Source organism: Apodemus sylvaticus, chromosome 9, assembly GCF_947179515.1.
Source record: "Apodemus sylvaticus chromosome 9, mApoSyl1.1, whole genome shotgun sequence".
Lineage (NCBI taxonomy): Eukaryota > Metazoa > Chordata > Mammalia > Rodentia > Muridae > Apodemus > Apodemus sylvaticus.
Window position 1 is genome coordinate 103187654 of NC_067480.1, and position 16389 is coordinate 103204042.

The following is a 16389-nucleotide window of genomic DNA, read 5'->3' on the forward strand; positions in this document are numbered from 1 at the left end:
AGGCAGGAGGATCAATGGAACAAGATTGAAGATCCAGAAATGAACCCACACACCTATGGCCACTTGATCCTCGACAAAGAGGCTGAAAACATCCAATGGAAAAAAGATAGCCTTTTCAACAAATGGTGCTGGTTCAACTGGAGGTCAGCATGCAGAAGAATGCGAATTGATCCATCCTTGTCTCCTTGTACTAAGCTCAAATCCAAATGGATCAAGGACCTCCACATAAAGCCAGTCACTCTGAAGCTAATAGAAAAGAAACTGGGGAAGACCCTTGAGGACATCGGTACAGAGAGAAAGTTTCTGAACAGAACACCAATAGCGTATGCTCTAAGAGCAAGAATTGACAAATGGTAGCTCATAAAATTACAAAGTTTCTGTAAGGCAAAGGACACCATCAAGAGGACAAATCGGCAACCAACAAATTGGGAAAAGATCTTCACTAACCCTACATCAGATAGAGGGCTAATATCCAATATATATAAAGAACTCAAGAAGCTAGACTCCAGAAAACCGAACAACTCTATTAAAAAATGGGGTACAGAGTTAAACAAAGAATTCTCAACTGAAGAACTTCAGATGGCGGAGAAGCATCTTAAAAAATGCTCAACTTCATTAGTCATTAGGGAAATGAAAATCAAAACAACCCTGAGATTTCACCTTACACCAGTCAGAATGGCTAAGATTACAAAGTCAGGAGACAGCAGGTGTTGGAGAGGGTGTGGAGAAAGAGGAACACTCCTCCACTGCTGGTGGGGTTGCAAATTGGTACAACCACTCTGGAAATCAGTCTGGCGGTTCCTCTGAAAACTGGGCACCTCACTTCCAGAAGATCCTGCTATACCACTCCTGGGCATATACACAGAGGATTCCCCACCATGTAATAAGGATACATGCTCTACTATGTTCATAGCAGCCCTATTTATAATTGCCAGATGCTGGAAAGAACCCAGGTATCCCTCAACAGAAGAGTGGATGCAAAAAATGTGGTATATCTACACAATGGAGTACTATTCAGCCATTAGAAACAATGAATTCATGAAATTCTTAGGCAAATGGATGGAGCTAGAGAACATCATACTAAGTGAGGTAACCCTGACTCAAAAGGTGAATCATAGTATGTACTCACTAATAAGTGGATATTAACCTAGAAAACTGGAATACCCAAAACATAATCCACACATCAAATGAGGTACAAGAAGAAAGGAAGAGCGGCCCCCTGTTCTGGAAAGACTCAGTGAAGCAGTATTCGGTAAAACCAGAACGGGGAGGTGGGAAGGGGTGGGTGGGAGGACAGGGGGAGAGAAGGGGGCTTGCAGGACTTTCGGGGAGTGGGGGGTTAGAAAAGGGGAAATCATTTGAAATGTTAATAAAAAATATATCGAATAAAAAAATTAAAAAAAAAAAAAGAACTCTTGGCCCCACTGCTATGGTTTCTGGTGTGCTGGTCTTCTTGAAGAGCTGTGCACGTGACTGACTGCTGAGCCAACCTTATGTTCCTAAACTAGTCCATGTGCATACGCTCCCTCTCCTAAGACTTGCCTTTTCTCTACTTGCATATGCATGTGTTCAAAAATGTTGGTTCTTTTCCCTTTTGTAAATATATTGCAGTTAAGGGGCCATATCCGACGTTCAGCAAATATATCCTTAAGAACATATGATCATTATTGATACAGATATAAAAAATGTAATTCTAAGGTTATAAATTGAAAATTATATATTCTAACCTGTTTTGTCTATACTGACCCCGAATAACCTTATAATATAATAACCTTATAAATTATTATAGAGTTTTGCAATAAGAGAATAAAAGCTGTGTTAGTGCAAGGAAATACACAATTCACGAAACTGGGACCAAGATAGAGCTGACGCCTGTGCTTATCCACTAACCTGGCTCTCACCGCAGCTGGTGACTGGTGGGCCCCAGTCTACCATTTGCCAACATTTCCTTTCATTCTTACCACAGTTGATACATGAACACCAAGAGGATGTTCTGATTTGAAAATGAGAGTTTATTCAAAGAGAAAACACTTCAGTGTATCACTGTGCTTACAAGGAGCAGCTTTCTCAAGAGGCTGCCTGTCTGACATGGGATTAGTGACACCACATTGTTAAAAGGAATAAACAGAAACACATGCTAAAACATTAAGCAAGTGTGCTGCAGTAGGAACAGGAATTCTACACAAGTGCTATAATAACACAGTGACACAGAGGAAGGAAGGTGTTTTCATTACTGTAAGCGACGACGTTATAAGATCAGTGTGACTATCTCACAGATTCAAGATGCTGTAAAAGTTAATCCTCTGCACAAAGCAGTCCCCTGGCTGCTAGGCTGTATTAGGGCTATTTAAGTTCTAATTCACTCAAGCTGAAACAGGATGATAGAATTAGGAGAAACAATATAGCAACCATAGTTTAAAAATTATTTGTTCTTCAATGAAGGTAAAGACAATAAATAAGAATGACTACGACACTGTAAGCCTGTATCTAGCTACTCACTAACTATATCCTTCACATATTCCTTGCAATCATTTCAAACCTAAATTGTCTGAATACTTCTTCATTAACCTTAGTCTCCTTCTCCTCTACCCTGGAGTTAACGATAACTTTCTACACGTAAGAGTAAGGCTTGCTCTGACTTGAGCAGCTAACTTGAGTCACTACTGAATTAGGAAACACAAATGTAAAGCAAGTGAGCCTCGGCCCGTCATTTAAGGAAGTCATCACATGGGAAAGCGGGTTAATTGATAAAGCTGTGTGCCTAGATCCAGTTCTAGCCAAAAGCTTAGCAAGGTCTATAACCTGGTAAAGAGCCGGTCTCTTGGATGAAGCCAAACCTGTGAATTCTCTGATAACAAATTGTCCCTTACTTCACCAGCACATAGTGGGCACTCAGTACGTAGCAGCACTGAGTGCTGCTAATGTGAAAATAAACTTACTTCTACATGATATTCAAGCAAATGGTTTTCTCTGTTTAACTTTTAATAAGAGAGCTAAATTCAATGAAAAATATGGATATATTACATCTTCAGTCTCAGTAATATCTTGTAACAAAATGCCCTCGATTACCAGGTTAACAAAAGTGCTGCACTAATTCTGAGTGACAAGATTCTGTAAAAAAATTTGGCATTTTCTCTCCTTTGACTTTTACAGGTATCAGAATAATTGCCAAATGAGATTTATTGAGAAATTTAATTAAAATGCTATACAAATGCTATTCATCTTTCCTTTTTCATCATTAGAGGCACCAAAGTTAGGACAAATAATGATTCCAATAACACCCTGTAAGTCATACAAGTTATATAGTTCATGCAAATCAATGATAATTATTTTTTCCTAACAAGACTGCCATTAGAATCTCTCAAATCAGCCAGGCGGTGGTGGCGCATGCCTGTAATCCCAGCACTTTGGGAGGCAAAGGCAGGCGGATTTCTGAGTTCGAGGCCAGCCTGGTCTACAGAGTGAGTTCCAGGACTGCCTGGACTATACAGAGAAACCTTTTCTTGAAAAAAACCAAAAAAAAAAAGAATCTCTCAAATCACATGATCAGCATTCTCTTTCTCTCTCTTTCTCTCTCCTTCCCTCCCTCCTCCCTGAGTCCTATGCATCGTAGACCTGCTGACAGCTAGAGAACGACTTTGAAGTTGTAATTATCATGCCCCTATTTCCCAAGAGCATATGCTGCCACACCCTGCTGATGTCACATTGGGGAGATCAACCCCAGGGTTTCATGCTCACTCTAAAAGCACTCTACCCACTGAGCTATGTCCTTAGCCCAGTTCTTTGCTACCTTGGCCTTAAGAAAGGGAAGATCAAAGAAAAACATCATACTTGACAGCCAAGAGACAATCCAATACGTTTGAAAGGCACGCATTCCCTAGGGTTACTCTGCAGAACAGGAGGTGCCAAGCTCTACACACCAGCTGCCACCATACCTACAGATGTCTCTGACACAGTAATAAAAAGAGAAGCCATTTGGTTTAATAACAATAAAAAAGCAACATCCGGGCCTGGTTGCATAGCAACCAGTCTCGAGTGAACTCCATGGAGAATGAAAGCCCTAAACAAATGTACAGCTTGTGCAAGTTTCAAGGACTCACAGAGACATCGGTAGTTAATGTAACTCCTGGGTGACAATTACCACACTGAGACGGAAGGAAGAGACTCTATCACGACTGCACAAAATCAAGTATTCACTAGAGCTAAGGAGCAACCTCTTTGACTTATGTGTAGAACCAGCAAAATTTTAGGGCAAACTGATTGATAAGATATAAAAATTTCATTCAGAAGGGAAAGAAAAGATGTCAGAGACTTCTGTACAATATGCTGCACTTCACTCTGCAGAACACACAGCACCTAGTATATGTGGGATATTACCCTGGCTACAGGCAGTGGGAGGACAATCACAGCATCTAATCCTGCAATAGCAGGAAACTACCTCTATGTGGGTCAGACTGAGAAGAAGGGACCTACATGACCAGAGAAGATGACACCTGCCCGAAAGGACACACAACCATTCTCCAGTTACAGTTCTTACCAGCAGGAATTCCAGAGTAGGCACCAAGCTCAGGCTTCAAGCAGAATGAAGGGGGAGGGGGAGAGGGGTGGTAATAGACAGAGAGCAGCTAAAGCCAAGAATATAATCACATCTGGCAGGGGTGTGAACTACATCAGAGGGAAAAGCGAGAGTAAAGGAGAACGGCGACGAGCTAGTGAAGTAAAGAGATACTTTGAGGATAAAATCAAAAGATTTAAGAGGGTCAGAGAGTGGAGACTGAACAACATACTCTAAGGTGAGGTCTGGGTGTCTTGAGCCATGAGTGCAGCTCTAGGAGGTGAAGCACACGTGGACAGGATGAGTGCCACTAGACACGAGGAACACTGTCTTAATCACAACCCATTCCCTCACCCCACAAATGTCAATTACATAGGAAAATGAAAGTCGCTGACCCAGGGGGAGCAAAGGAAAAGATGGCCGCAGAAAAGATGAAACACAGTAATACCTGAATGTAAAGTTTCTGAGTGACAAGGGAGAAGGGACAGCTTAGGGACAGAGATGGCGGGGTGGGTAAGAACACTGGCTGCTTCTGCACAGGACCAGGGTTCAGTTCCCGCACCAAAAAGGAGGCTCACCTGGTAGCTCCAGTTCCAGGGCATCTGGCGCCCTTGCTGACCCCTTCCCACAAGGCAAGAACGTGGTGCACACGCACACAGACATGCAGAGTACCAAAAAATAACTAAGTCTTTACAAACTTAAAAATTAGAAACCCTAAAGAGAAACAATATTTTTGACTATGCAATCTTGTAAATATAAGTAAGCTAAATAAAAATGTAGACAGAACTACTTGGAGCAAATGCAAGAGTTACAATGTTTTATACTTTTAATACGTGAGCTCAAATAAAGTCAGGAGATGCTATCAATAACTGAGCAAAGACTACAGACTGTTCATCTCACCCAATGGAGAAATGGGTAATAAAGTGTCGGAAGGCCATTCTTCATGGACCTGGACGAATGTGGCCACAGAAGCCTCATTATGACCGACCACATTGTCCTGTACACTGCTTCCTGGCTGCTCTGCGGCCTTCAAGGTTACAGTGGCCTGAGTCTCATGTGCAGTACAGAATGTGAGTAAATGAACATTTGACAAGAAATACATTCATTCTGAGATCTTTAAAGGAGGTCAATACACTTCAAGAAAGTAGTTCTCGTCTGAAAAACTATCCTAAGGAACTAATAATCTAAAAGATATCATGTAAAGGTAAAGGCTTACGTACAATGAAATGATCTTGTCCTGACTTTATTCTGCGTCTGCCGGACACCTCTCAGCCCTCTACCCCTCAACAGACACACTTGCCTTGGCAATACTTTTGGCACTGGCCATGGTTCCGACATTTTAACTAAGATAACTGATATCGGTGCATGTTTAAATATCAAGCTAGCACTAAGAGGAAGCATAAATCTTACGTGATCGTCCACCAATAATGGCCCCTTCCTTAAACACGGATGCACTGAGGGCTTTGTCTTTAAAAATGCCATGTGTACCCCTGGGCTGGAGCACCAGCCCACTCTTGGTCTAGCCATTAATAAAGGATCATACACTTTTAATTGACTGGACCAGCATGGTTGTCATTAGCTATTCCAGTATATCATTTCAGTGACATTATTACTGCAGGCAAGAGAACTGGAGATGACCTAAATGTCTTCAATATACTGATAAATATACTATAAGGCAACTGTAAAAGAAAATTTCATACAATCACTAAAAATGATGTTTTTCAAATGATCTTAATAAAGTGACAAAGTCTCATTTTTGTGGTAAGTGGGGAAAAGTAAATTTAGGAAAACCATTGTTTTAATATTAGCATTATATAACGCAAAGAGGAAAGAAATACTATTTGTAAATAGTAATGACATTTTTCCTTTCCTTATATTTTGTTTCTTAAATACTGAAGCTATATTCTGTTTATATTTAGGAACAAGCTGCATCCACTCATCAACTCCAAATGAATGTATACTGTGGCTTTGTGCTTTAGATTTTTCTATAAAGTTGGTCATCTCTACTCAGCGTAACTTAAATGGCAAAATTTAATAATAAACACCATTTTACTTTATTATAAAATAACTAAATATTTAAGAACTTTAAAAGATTAGAAACCCTAAAGAGAAACTATTTTTGACTATGTAAGCCTTCTAAATATAAGTAGGCTAAATAAAACTATAGAGAAAACTGACTTGGAACAAATAGAAAAGAGCTATAATGTTTTGTATTTTAAATACCTGAGATCAAATAAAGTCAGGAGATGATATAAATGTATAAATGGTTATATATATATATATATATATATATATATGTGTGTGTGTGTGTGTGTGTGTATAGAATAAATGTATAAACAAATCGTTTATACATTCTTACTGAATGAACTTGTTCAGCATCCTGAGGCAAGGATAGCTAAGTATTCAAGTTGATTAACAGAATTCAAGCAAATAAACATGAACTGAGGATGGTTTAGCACTGAAAAATGTAACAAGGCTTTGACTTTCCGTTACCTGAGGTGGCTGAGCAGAGGCTGAAGTCGTTCATCGGACTGCACAGCAGGCATCGACCTGGCTGTTAGCTGAAACCAGAGAAAAGGGTCAGGAGAGTGCGGGCGCAACACTGTAGGCAACAGGACACTGAGGGACACTGAGGAGGGGGACAGTCAGGGTGGCCTGAGGGACACTGAGGAGGGGGGCTCTCAGGGTGGCCGTGAGGGACACTGAGGAGGGGGCCAGCCATGGCGTCCGTGAGGGACACTGAGGAGGGTGGCCGTGAGGGACACTGAGGAGGCGGCCATGCACAAACATAAGGGAACACTTCTGCTTTAAATCAAGGACTTAATCATTACATCATCAGGATTGAATAACTCCCTGTTTCCAGCACTCAGCAGGCTGAGGCAGGAGAACAGAGATGCAAAACAAAAGCCAAAGCTAAGCCCGTTGTCTTGAGGGCATAAGCTAAAAGTTACTGGGCTTCAAATGATGTGAAAGGAGTGTAAGAGATCCCATACAGCGGAGGAGTCTCTACTCAAAAGCACGCTATCTCTGTAACTAAAACCTGAGAAAGCGCTAAACATTAAGATGTATAAAAGCTTTCCAATTTGATACTAGGACAATGCATTAAGGAGAGGAAGTTTCACTTATGGACAAGAAATCAGAAAACCAGAATACACACCAACTCCCCATAATTTTAACAACCACGTTACTGTAAGAAACCAAGAACATCTCCTAAGACTCAAAACCAACTAAAAGTATTTAACACTGAAATGTGACCTCAAATTAATCTAGGAGACCAGAGCTAAAAGCCAAACCCTTGCAATAAATGCCATGCACCAAACCAACAATAGACCAGCTTCTGGTGTATTATAGCCATATGAACTGCATTCCCTTCTGAGAACTTCCCCTAGGAAGTAAAGACACTTGTCCAGCCAAAGTAGTAAGAGAGTGTGAAATAGGATCAAAACAACAAAACAAGATAAATCTCTTTTGGATTTAATTCTCATCAAAAGAGTTCTTACGTTCTACTAAAGCAAAGTCGCAGGAAAAGTACAACTACAAGACATACCTTGGTATTTATTATATAGGATATCTTTGCTCTGCTGGTCTCAGGAAACATTTCCCCAAAACAGAAAACAACTTACCAAATTGATGTTTTATATTATATCAATAAAAATTGAGATACAATGTTTAAAATATGCTAATGTAGGTCTTAGTGTTGGGGTTGTAAGTTACTAGCAAAACAGGTCCAAGGAACAAACAACGTAATTTAATCAAGTAATGACTCAAAAGCATTCTGAGTTTCACCTAAGTCAACACAACCACAAGCTAGCTAGGAATTTAAACACGAGACGGTGACACAATAATATGCTTAAATTTAAGCAAAAGCAGATCTTTAGGGTCCGTCTAATGTGTCACCACCAGAAAGATTATCAAAGTCATCAGATTTTATAAGCAAACCTTTGGCCCATCCTATAATGTAGTCCTTAATGCCAAATCCCTCTGCAAAATATCACATTCATTGTTAGAGATTCCATGTCACAGAAGCAAAGCTATTCTCTAAGCAGATTTAATTAACCTATCTAGATATTTTAAAAAGCCAGTTCTCTGAGAACAGAGCAGACAGGCTGGACGGCTCCAAGCACTTGTCAGTTCCCACAGGTTCCTAATTAAAGCATCTCTTCTAGATGGAAGCAGACACCTCTCCACCACAGTGTGGCTCCCAGACAGCTGCTTACTCCAAATGGGCGAATTCCTCAAGTCCTTCATCTCTGCCCATCCTCCAGCCTTTTCCCTGAACTATTAACTCATCTCCATTCTCTCTGTGCCTGCCTTCTGTTTTGCTTCTTTTCCTAATTTATCCCCAACTAGAAGATTGGGGTTTGCAAATTAAGAGTTAATTATTTCCCTAATTAAAATCAGCAAAGAATTTGCTTAGGCTCTCAGGTTGAAGTTATTACAATGACCTCACATCCAACATTTGCAAACTTTTCATTTTGGGGCCACACTAGTGAAATACTCAATGCCAGATCCAGCCAGCTACACAAGGCAGAACAGCAGAGTCCCGGGTAGAGAGCTGCCACAGCTCCAGTTCCCACAACAGAGCAACTTCTGAGCCCCTCTACCACCAACTTACTTTTCAGTTTGAATACTGTAATGGTTGACAACAATCTGGTTGTCACCCTGACACATCTGGGAAGAGGGAACCTCAGAAGAAGAGTGGCCTCCATCCAACTGCCCATGGGCACCCCTGGAAGCATTTCTTGATCGCTGCTGTGGTTTGGTAAAAGGGAGCAGAACATGAGCCAGACGGAGCCAGGCAGTAAGCAGAGTCCTCCATGGCTTCTGCTTCAGTTTCTTTCTCTGGGTTCCTGTTGAGTCCCTGACCTGACTGACTGTAAGTTGCTTTTGGCCATGGTGTTCACTGTAATAACAAAATGCAAACTTAGACAAAGATCTACCAAGAATGATTTCTGACCTGGGGTAGAAAGTGTCCGAGGGCTCTCCTCTGGGTTGGGGTTAAGGAGGTATGGTGATGAACCTATCAAAGTGGCAGAGCTGACTTCAAAGCACTACTGAGGCCGTCACTAAGAGATCATCATCACAGGCTCTCTTAGAATGTCTCTCTAAGCTACTGTATTGGCTTCTTTGCTCCACTCCTCCCTGAGGCTGCCCCAGCCCCAGCAATAATGACTAACAGATTCATAACAGAGAGCTAGCTCAGAATGTGTGACAAGAACTTGCAACTCAGTCTATTAATTGATGAATAAAAAAAAAAAAAACATATCTCTACCTGCATCTAATAGGTAACAGTTTTCAAATTCCTGCTTTAATAAAAATTAAATCTAAATCAAACCTAAATGACAGTTATCAGCCTTCTGAAAAGGCAACATACTATCATATCAAAGTGGTTATTAGTAGATATATAAAGCACTTTCTCTACAAGTTAAAATGAATAGTAATCTAAGAAATTTCATTTTCAAATTTTGGGTGATGTTTGGTTTTCTGGGTGTTTGTTTGTTTACATATAGAAAACACAAAAACTTGCTCTTTAGGAATCCCAGATTATGGTTACTTCAAAGGAACCAGTGTACAAGTTAGCATAACCTAGGCCTGATACAGCATTGAGAAGAACGACCTAAAAATATATCTAGTACATTGAATTAAGTATTATAAGTTTTGTGTTACTTTTAAGCGATAACAAGAAACTGACCCCTCCCCCCTTGGATTTTCTGTGACGGAGTCTTTTTATGTAGCCCTGGATGGCTTAGAACTTACTATGTAGATCAGATCAGTTGGTCTTAAACTGAATTAATCCTCCTGGCTTTATTTCTGTGTGAGTGCTGACAATATAGGAATGAGGTATTACAAATGGACTCGATGATGCTTAGATAAATTGTGTTGAAGACTGACATTGGGCTGGAGAGATGGCTCACCATTTAAAAGCATGTACTGCTGATTCCTCAAAGAACATGAATTTGCTTCCTAGCACTTGCAATTAACTCCAGGTCCAGGGAGATCTGCTGCTCTCTTCTGGCCTCCTAGAATTCTGCATAGAAGTGGTGTATAGGTACACACACACACACACACACACACACACACACCATTTTAAAAACAATAAAAGCAATCCTTAAAAGATTGGTATCATGCAGGGCAGTGGTGGTGCACACCTTTAATCCCAGCACTTGGGAGGCAGAGGCAGGAGGATTTCTGAATGTCAAGCTTACCAGTGTGAGAACTGCAGCGCAGGCCATGGCCTGCTAAGCTTCCCAGACCAAGCAGGGTGTAAAACTGTGCTTTACAACTGTTGCTCAGTGCCTAGGAATAGCTTCTCCCCCCTGAGACCTCACTACCATGGCTACAGTCCTGGCTAAGATCACCATAGCCAATGACAGATTAACAAGTGAAAAGCGTTCGTTTGTTTTATGTATAAGTGTTACATAAAATGAGAGGCTTCAGAAGTTAAGAATCAAAGACAGAGAAACCTGCATATGTTCATGGATAGTTGCTAGGAAGTTTCACTAGAAGAGAAAGAGTAATGTAATGTAAAGACTGGGGCATGGGCTTGAGGATTCCTCACTGTGTCCCTGGGTCTTCAGAGGTACATTCCTTTCCTATGGGTAAGAGGTAGGTTGCACAATGTGTTAGTTTTAAGGCCTGCTTCAGGGGAGAAAGAGCAAGGAGCCAGTGAGTTACCTTCCAGCTGCTGTTGCTTCCCCAAATGCGGTTTTGAAGGAGCGCACCCTGAAGCCATCGGCTCCAGCCATGTGCAGGAAACAGCACTGACTGGTTACTAATGTCTACTCTGGATATGGAATGGGAGGTTGGGTATCTGCTGCCTAAGTAAAGCAAAATAATAAAAGAAACAGAATTATTTCCTCTAATAGACTTAAAAGTGTTGAAACACAAATTAAAAGCAATTACATTTGTTAGTTGGAATACCACAGCTCCATTTGGGGCTGAATCTAAATAAGTTAATTCTATTTTATTTAAAAAAAAATCTGGGTAAGACATTTTGCCAGCAACACCAAAGCTCACAGCTGCTCTGGAAGGATTTCCTGTCATCTAGTTACTAATTTGCAGACTTGTTGCTCCTGCAGAAGACCCCCGTTGGGTTCCAGCACCCACAAGGAAGCTCACAAGTGCCTGTAACTCCAGTTCCAGGGGATCTGATACCTTCTTCTAGCCTCTGAGGATACCAAGCATGCACGCAGTGCAAGTACATGCATGCAGGTACTCATATACACACATGGACACACATGCAGGCACTCACACATGCAGGCACACACACATGCAGGTACTCACACATACACATGGACACGTAATGCAGGCAATCACACATACACATGGACACACATGCAGACACACCCACAGGCACTCACACACAAACACACAAGGACACACATGCAGGCACTCATACACACACATGAACACACATGCAGGCACTCACACAAACACATGGACACACATGCAGGTATTCACACATACACATGGACACACATGCATGCATTCACACACACACATGGATACACATGCAGGCACTTACATACACACATGGACATACATGCATACTTTCACACACACACATGGACACACATGCATGCATTCACACACACACACACATGCATTCACACACACATGGATACACATGTAGGCACTCACACATACAGGCATTCACACACAGACATGGACACACATGCAGGCACTCACATACATATATACATGGGCACACATGCCTGCACTCACACACACACATACACACATGGACACACACACACACACACACACACGGACACATGCAGGCACTCACATATACACATGGATACACATGCAGACACACACACACAGATAGACACACATGCAGGTACTCACACATACACACATACGCACATGGACACACATGCAGGCACTCATACACACATGGACACAAATGCAAGCACTCATACACAAACACAGAAGGACACACATGCAGGCACTCACATGCACACACATACATGAACACACATGCAGACACACACACAGCCACTCACACACAAACACTTCACACACAAGCATACTTATAGACACTCACATGGATACACATGCACACACACAGACACATATGCAGGTACTTACACACAAATACACAAGGACACAAGCAGGCACTCACACACATGCACACACACATAAACACACATGCAGGCATTCAAACATACACAGATACACATGCAGACACTCACACACACACATACATACACACACACACACATGCAAGCACTCACACAAACATACACACATGGACACTTGCAGACACACACACATGCAGGCACTCACACACAAACTCACAAGGACACACATGCAGGCAGTCACACACACGTAGGCACTCTCACACACACATACATACACATGCAGGCACTCACACAAACATACACACATGGACACATGCAGATACACACACATGCAAGCACTCACATACAAACTAACAAGGACACATATGCAGGCACACACATGCAGGCACTCACATACAAACTCACAAGGACACATGCAGGCACACACACACATGCAGGCACTCACACATGAAGGCACTCACACACAAACTCACAAGGACACACATGCAGGCACACACACACACACACACACACACACACGGAAATAAAGGTCATTTCTCTATAAAATTTTCAAGGGACTCATGAGGAGCCTATAGAAAAAAATACTTTTTTCATGATGTTTTTTCCCAAGGTAGGCATGAAAAGGGGGAGCATGATTAAATGAGGAGGAAACAGGGTCAAATGTAGTAAATGGGTCTTCAGACAGAGACCGCAGGCGCTTCCTAAACAAAGGTGCTTCCATCGATTGAGGAAGCAAGGAAGAGCAAGGGGGCTCGTTGTAAAACAATAAATCCCCCATCTGAACTCCTTGCCCAATACTAGCTAAATTAAACCACATAAAAATGACTAGAAGACATGGCTCCCTCGGGAAAGCTGCTCAGCTCTGTTCCCTGGTGGTTTTACCCTCTACCAGTCACCTCTGCTTTCTTATAAAACTAAGTATCTAGTATCAAAGGTGCACCCCTCCCACAAGGCGGACAATGCAGGGCCAGGAACTGAGGCACTCAACACTGACTACTCAAACCAGCAGAGCAGTGTCCTGCACCACTGACAGACAACAGAGGCATCTATGTATCTTTACAAATAGTAAGAAGAATCAAATTTAGATTTTTAAATAAAGAAAATAGAAGATCCAGGATGGTCCTATGCATCCTGGAATTCCTAGGATGGCCCATGCATCCTGGAATCCCTAGGATGATCCTATGCATCCTGGAATTCCTAGGATGGCCCATGCATCCTGGAATCCCTAGGATGATCCTATGCATCCTGGAATTCCTAGGATGGCCCATGCATCCTGGAATCCCTAGGATGATCCATGCATCCTGGAATCCCTAGGATGATCCTATGCATCCTGGAATTCCTAGGATACCAACTCACATCTGTCCTACTAAATCAAAGACGCACATATTATGCTTTGCGTATATCTTAAAGGACCAATGATTTATTGTTCATTTTCTGAAAACAAAAGGCAACAATTTTCCAAACAGATCTCCTAGTCACAAGGAAGATGCCAGGTTAGATGAGGCAGGCTGTTCAACAGAGCTATCGTTTTTTATTACTGGGACCAAAGCAGATGTCAAAGAAAATTAACTTTTACAAGCAGCTGCTCTTTTAACTTCATTGATTTTAACAACGGAGTCCTGCGTCCTTCTGAACTACCTTCTCTTGTAACAGCAATGGCTCCCATCACAAAGCCTGCACTGTGAACACTAATGTTCTATTTCTACTTCCTCCTGCTACCACATTTGCTCTCCTAGCTCCTAATCTCCCTTAGCAGCTCAGACTGCTGCTGGCTAATAACAACACCTAGTGCTCGAACACCCCCGAGCTTATGTTTTCATTATACTCGTGAACAAGTTATCTCATGGCACCAGCCTCATCCTCCTGGGGCTGCGTCAGTCTGGAGCTGCGTCTAGAAACTGCCGTCTGCTGGCCACCAACATGACATTCAGCACAAAGATTCCAAAACTGGCAAGTGACCTTGCTGTGCAAAACAGGTCTAAACATGCCAAGTCGTTTGACTTCCAAAGAATATTAGGCATTGTAGAGGTGACAAGATGCTTCCAGTTTAGGGGGCTGGCTGACGGGAGGGAGTCATGGAGACAGATATCCCAGCTCTTGGTTTTGATCATGGTATCAGGGTAACCTGGGCACGTCATCATGCCACTGTCATTTGCAGACATAAAATATAAAACAACTGCTTGAGTAGGGTGAGTAAGGCTTCAGATTAGACAGGGAGGGCACACAAGGGTCATTTAATTTCCCCTCAGAAAATTCTTTGTAGCTTTGAGAGTACCTTCACAGTTTAGGCTCAGAATTCTTAAGCTAAAGCAGGCAGCCTCACATGAACTGACAGACTTTCTCCTCGCTTTCTGCCTCTTTCCCTCTTCCCACTTTCCTCAGTCCTGGAGGTGAAGTCCAGAGCCTGGTATTCGCTAGACAGGACCTTGGCCACTAAGTCTCACAATCAGTCTCCCAGCCGCGGTCTCCACAGCCAGCTTCTCAAGAACAAAAGAAGAATGCAGGAAATGAGACTCGGAATGTTGCCCTTTTCATGTCAAAAGGGAACTTTTAGTGACCTCTTAAAGAGACTCTTCTTATGGAAGGAGAGAAACACATAAATAACACTCAAGTGTATTTCTCCGTATTTAGGACACTCCCCAACATGGTAGCATCTCAAAACTGGTCCACCCAAAGTCCCTGAAGCTTTGATGGCCGAACTGTCTTGGAGTTAGCACACTTGCCAGCCCTGTCACTCAAAATGACAACTTTCCTTCAGTCTACTGTCACTCGCCCTAAGCAGACGAATATGTGCTGCTTCTGGACATCTCTGGGTGGGACAGCGCTACCACTGTGGCTGTGCAGACTGATTCCCTCAGATATCCATCCGGCGTATCTCGTTTTCACTCTCCCTGATGATGCCCTTGGGGTGGAGATGTGGCTGGGACCACTTTGGACCTCAGTCTTGTACTCACTGTGACTGCTAAGAGAGCGTGCTAGCATTTGTTTCAGTCCAAGACACTATAAGCCATTTAGGTTTCTAGATGTTGACTCGCTTAATAAATCTGTGAAACAATCACTGAAGTACTAAAGTTCCTTATCATTATATTTTCAATCATCATCTGTCTTTTTAAGTATCTGTACCATACTAACCTAAATATATATTTGTTATTTTTACTTCCTATCACAGGAAAAAGAAATGTCCTTCCTGGATTTTGCAGAACTAAACTGTTCCTTAAGCACAAATTCTAAGCTAAATTGTACTAGATGGAAGTTGCTCGTAGAGCCTCCTAAATAACCACACAGATTACTCTGTGCACCAGAGATGCCAACTGTCTCTACAGACTGCAGGTAAATGTCTAAAAGGCATCCCTGAGAACAGTGGTCTTCGCAGTACATGCCATTCATATCCCCTAAGTCACTTACTCGACAATTCTTTAATCCCGCTGACTCTATATCTTGTTCACATAAGGAGTCTAAGTTGCCACCGTACTGACCGTCCTCCATGCAGTGCAGTGTAGTATGCTGTAATGTTTAACCCTCTCTATGTGACCCTATACCTAACATGTTCTTTATTAAGGAGTCTGGAATTAACATCAAAGGAGCAACCATTATATTTAATTAACAAATATAATGAGACAGAGGAGAGGTATGTATGTATAAATACATGCTTTGTTTGTTTGTCTTTGCAAGAAGTCATTTCCCACGGACTTGGACTTCCATTAACCCTTGGTAGTGGAGGCCGGGCAATGGGGAACAGAGGGAAGC

At 42.0% G+C, this 16389-nt stretch overlaps 1 protein-coding gene across 1 annotated transcript in view; it reads right to left on the minus strand.

Annotated features, from left to right (window-relative positions):
• The window catches only part of Prim2 (DNA primase subunit 2), a 200383-nt gene that overhangs the window by 70002 nt on the left and 113992 nt on the right, over positions 1 to 16389 (minus strand). The window contains exon 8 of the mRNA XM_052191894.1: positions 7049 to 7116. Within this exon, the coding sequence (XP_052047854.1) occupies positions 7049 to 7116 (68 nt within the window). The remainder of the gene's footprint in view (positions 1 to 7048; positions 7117 to 16389) is intronic.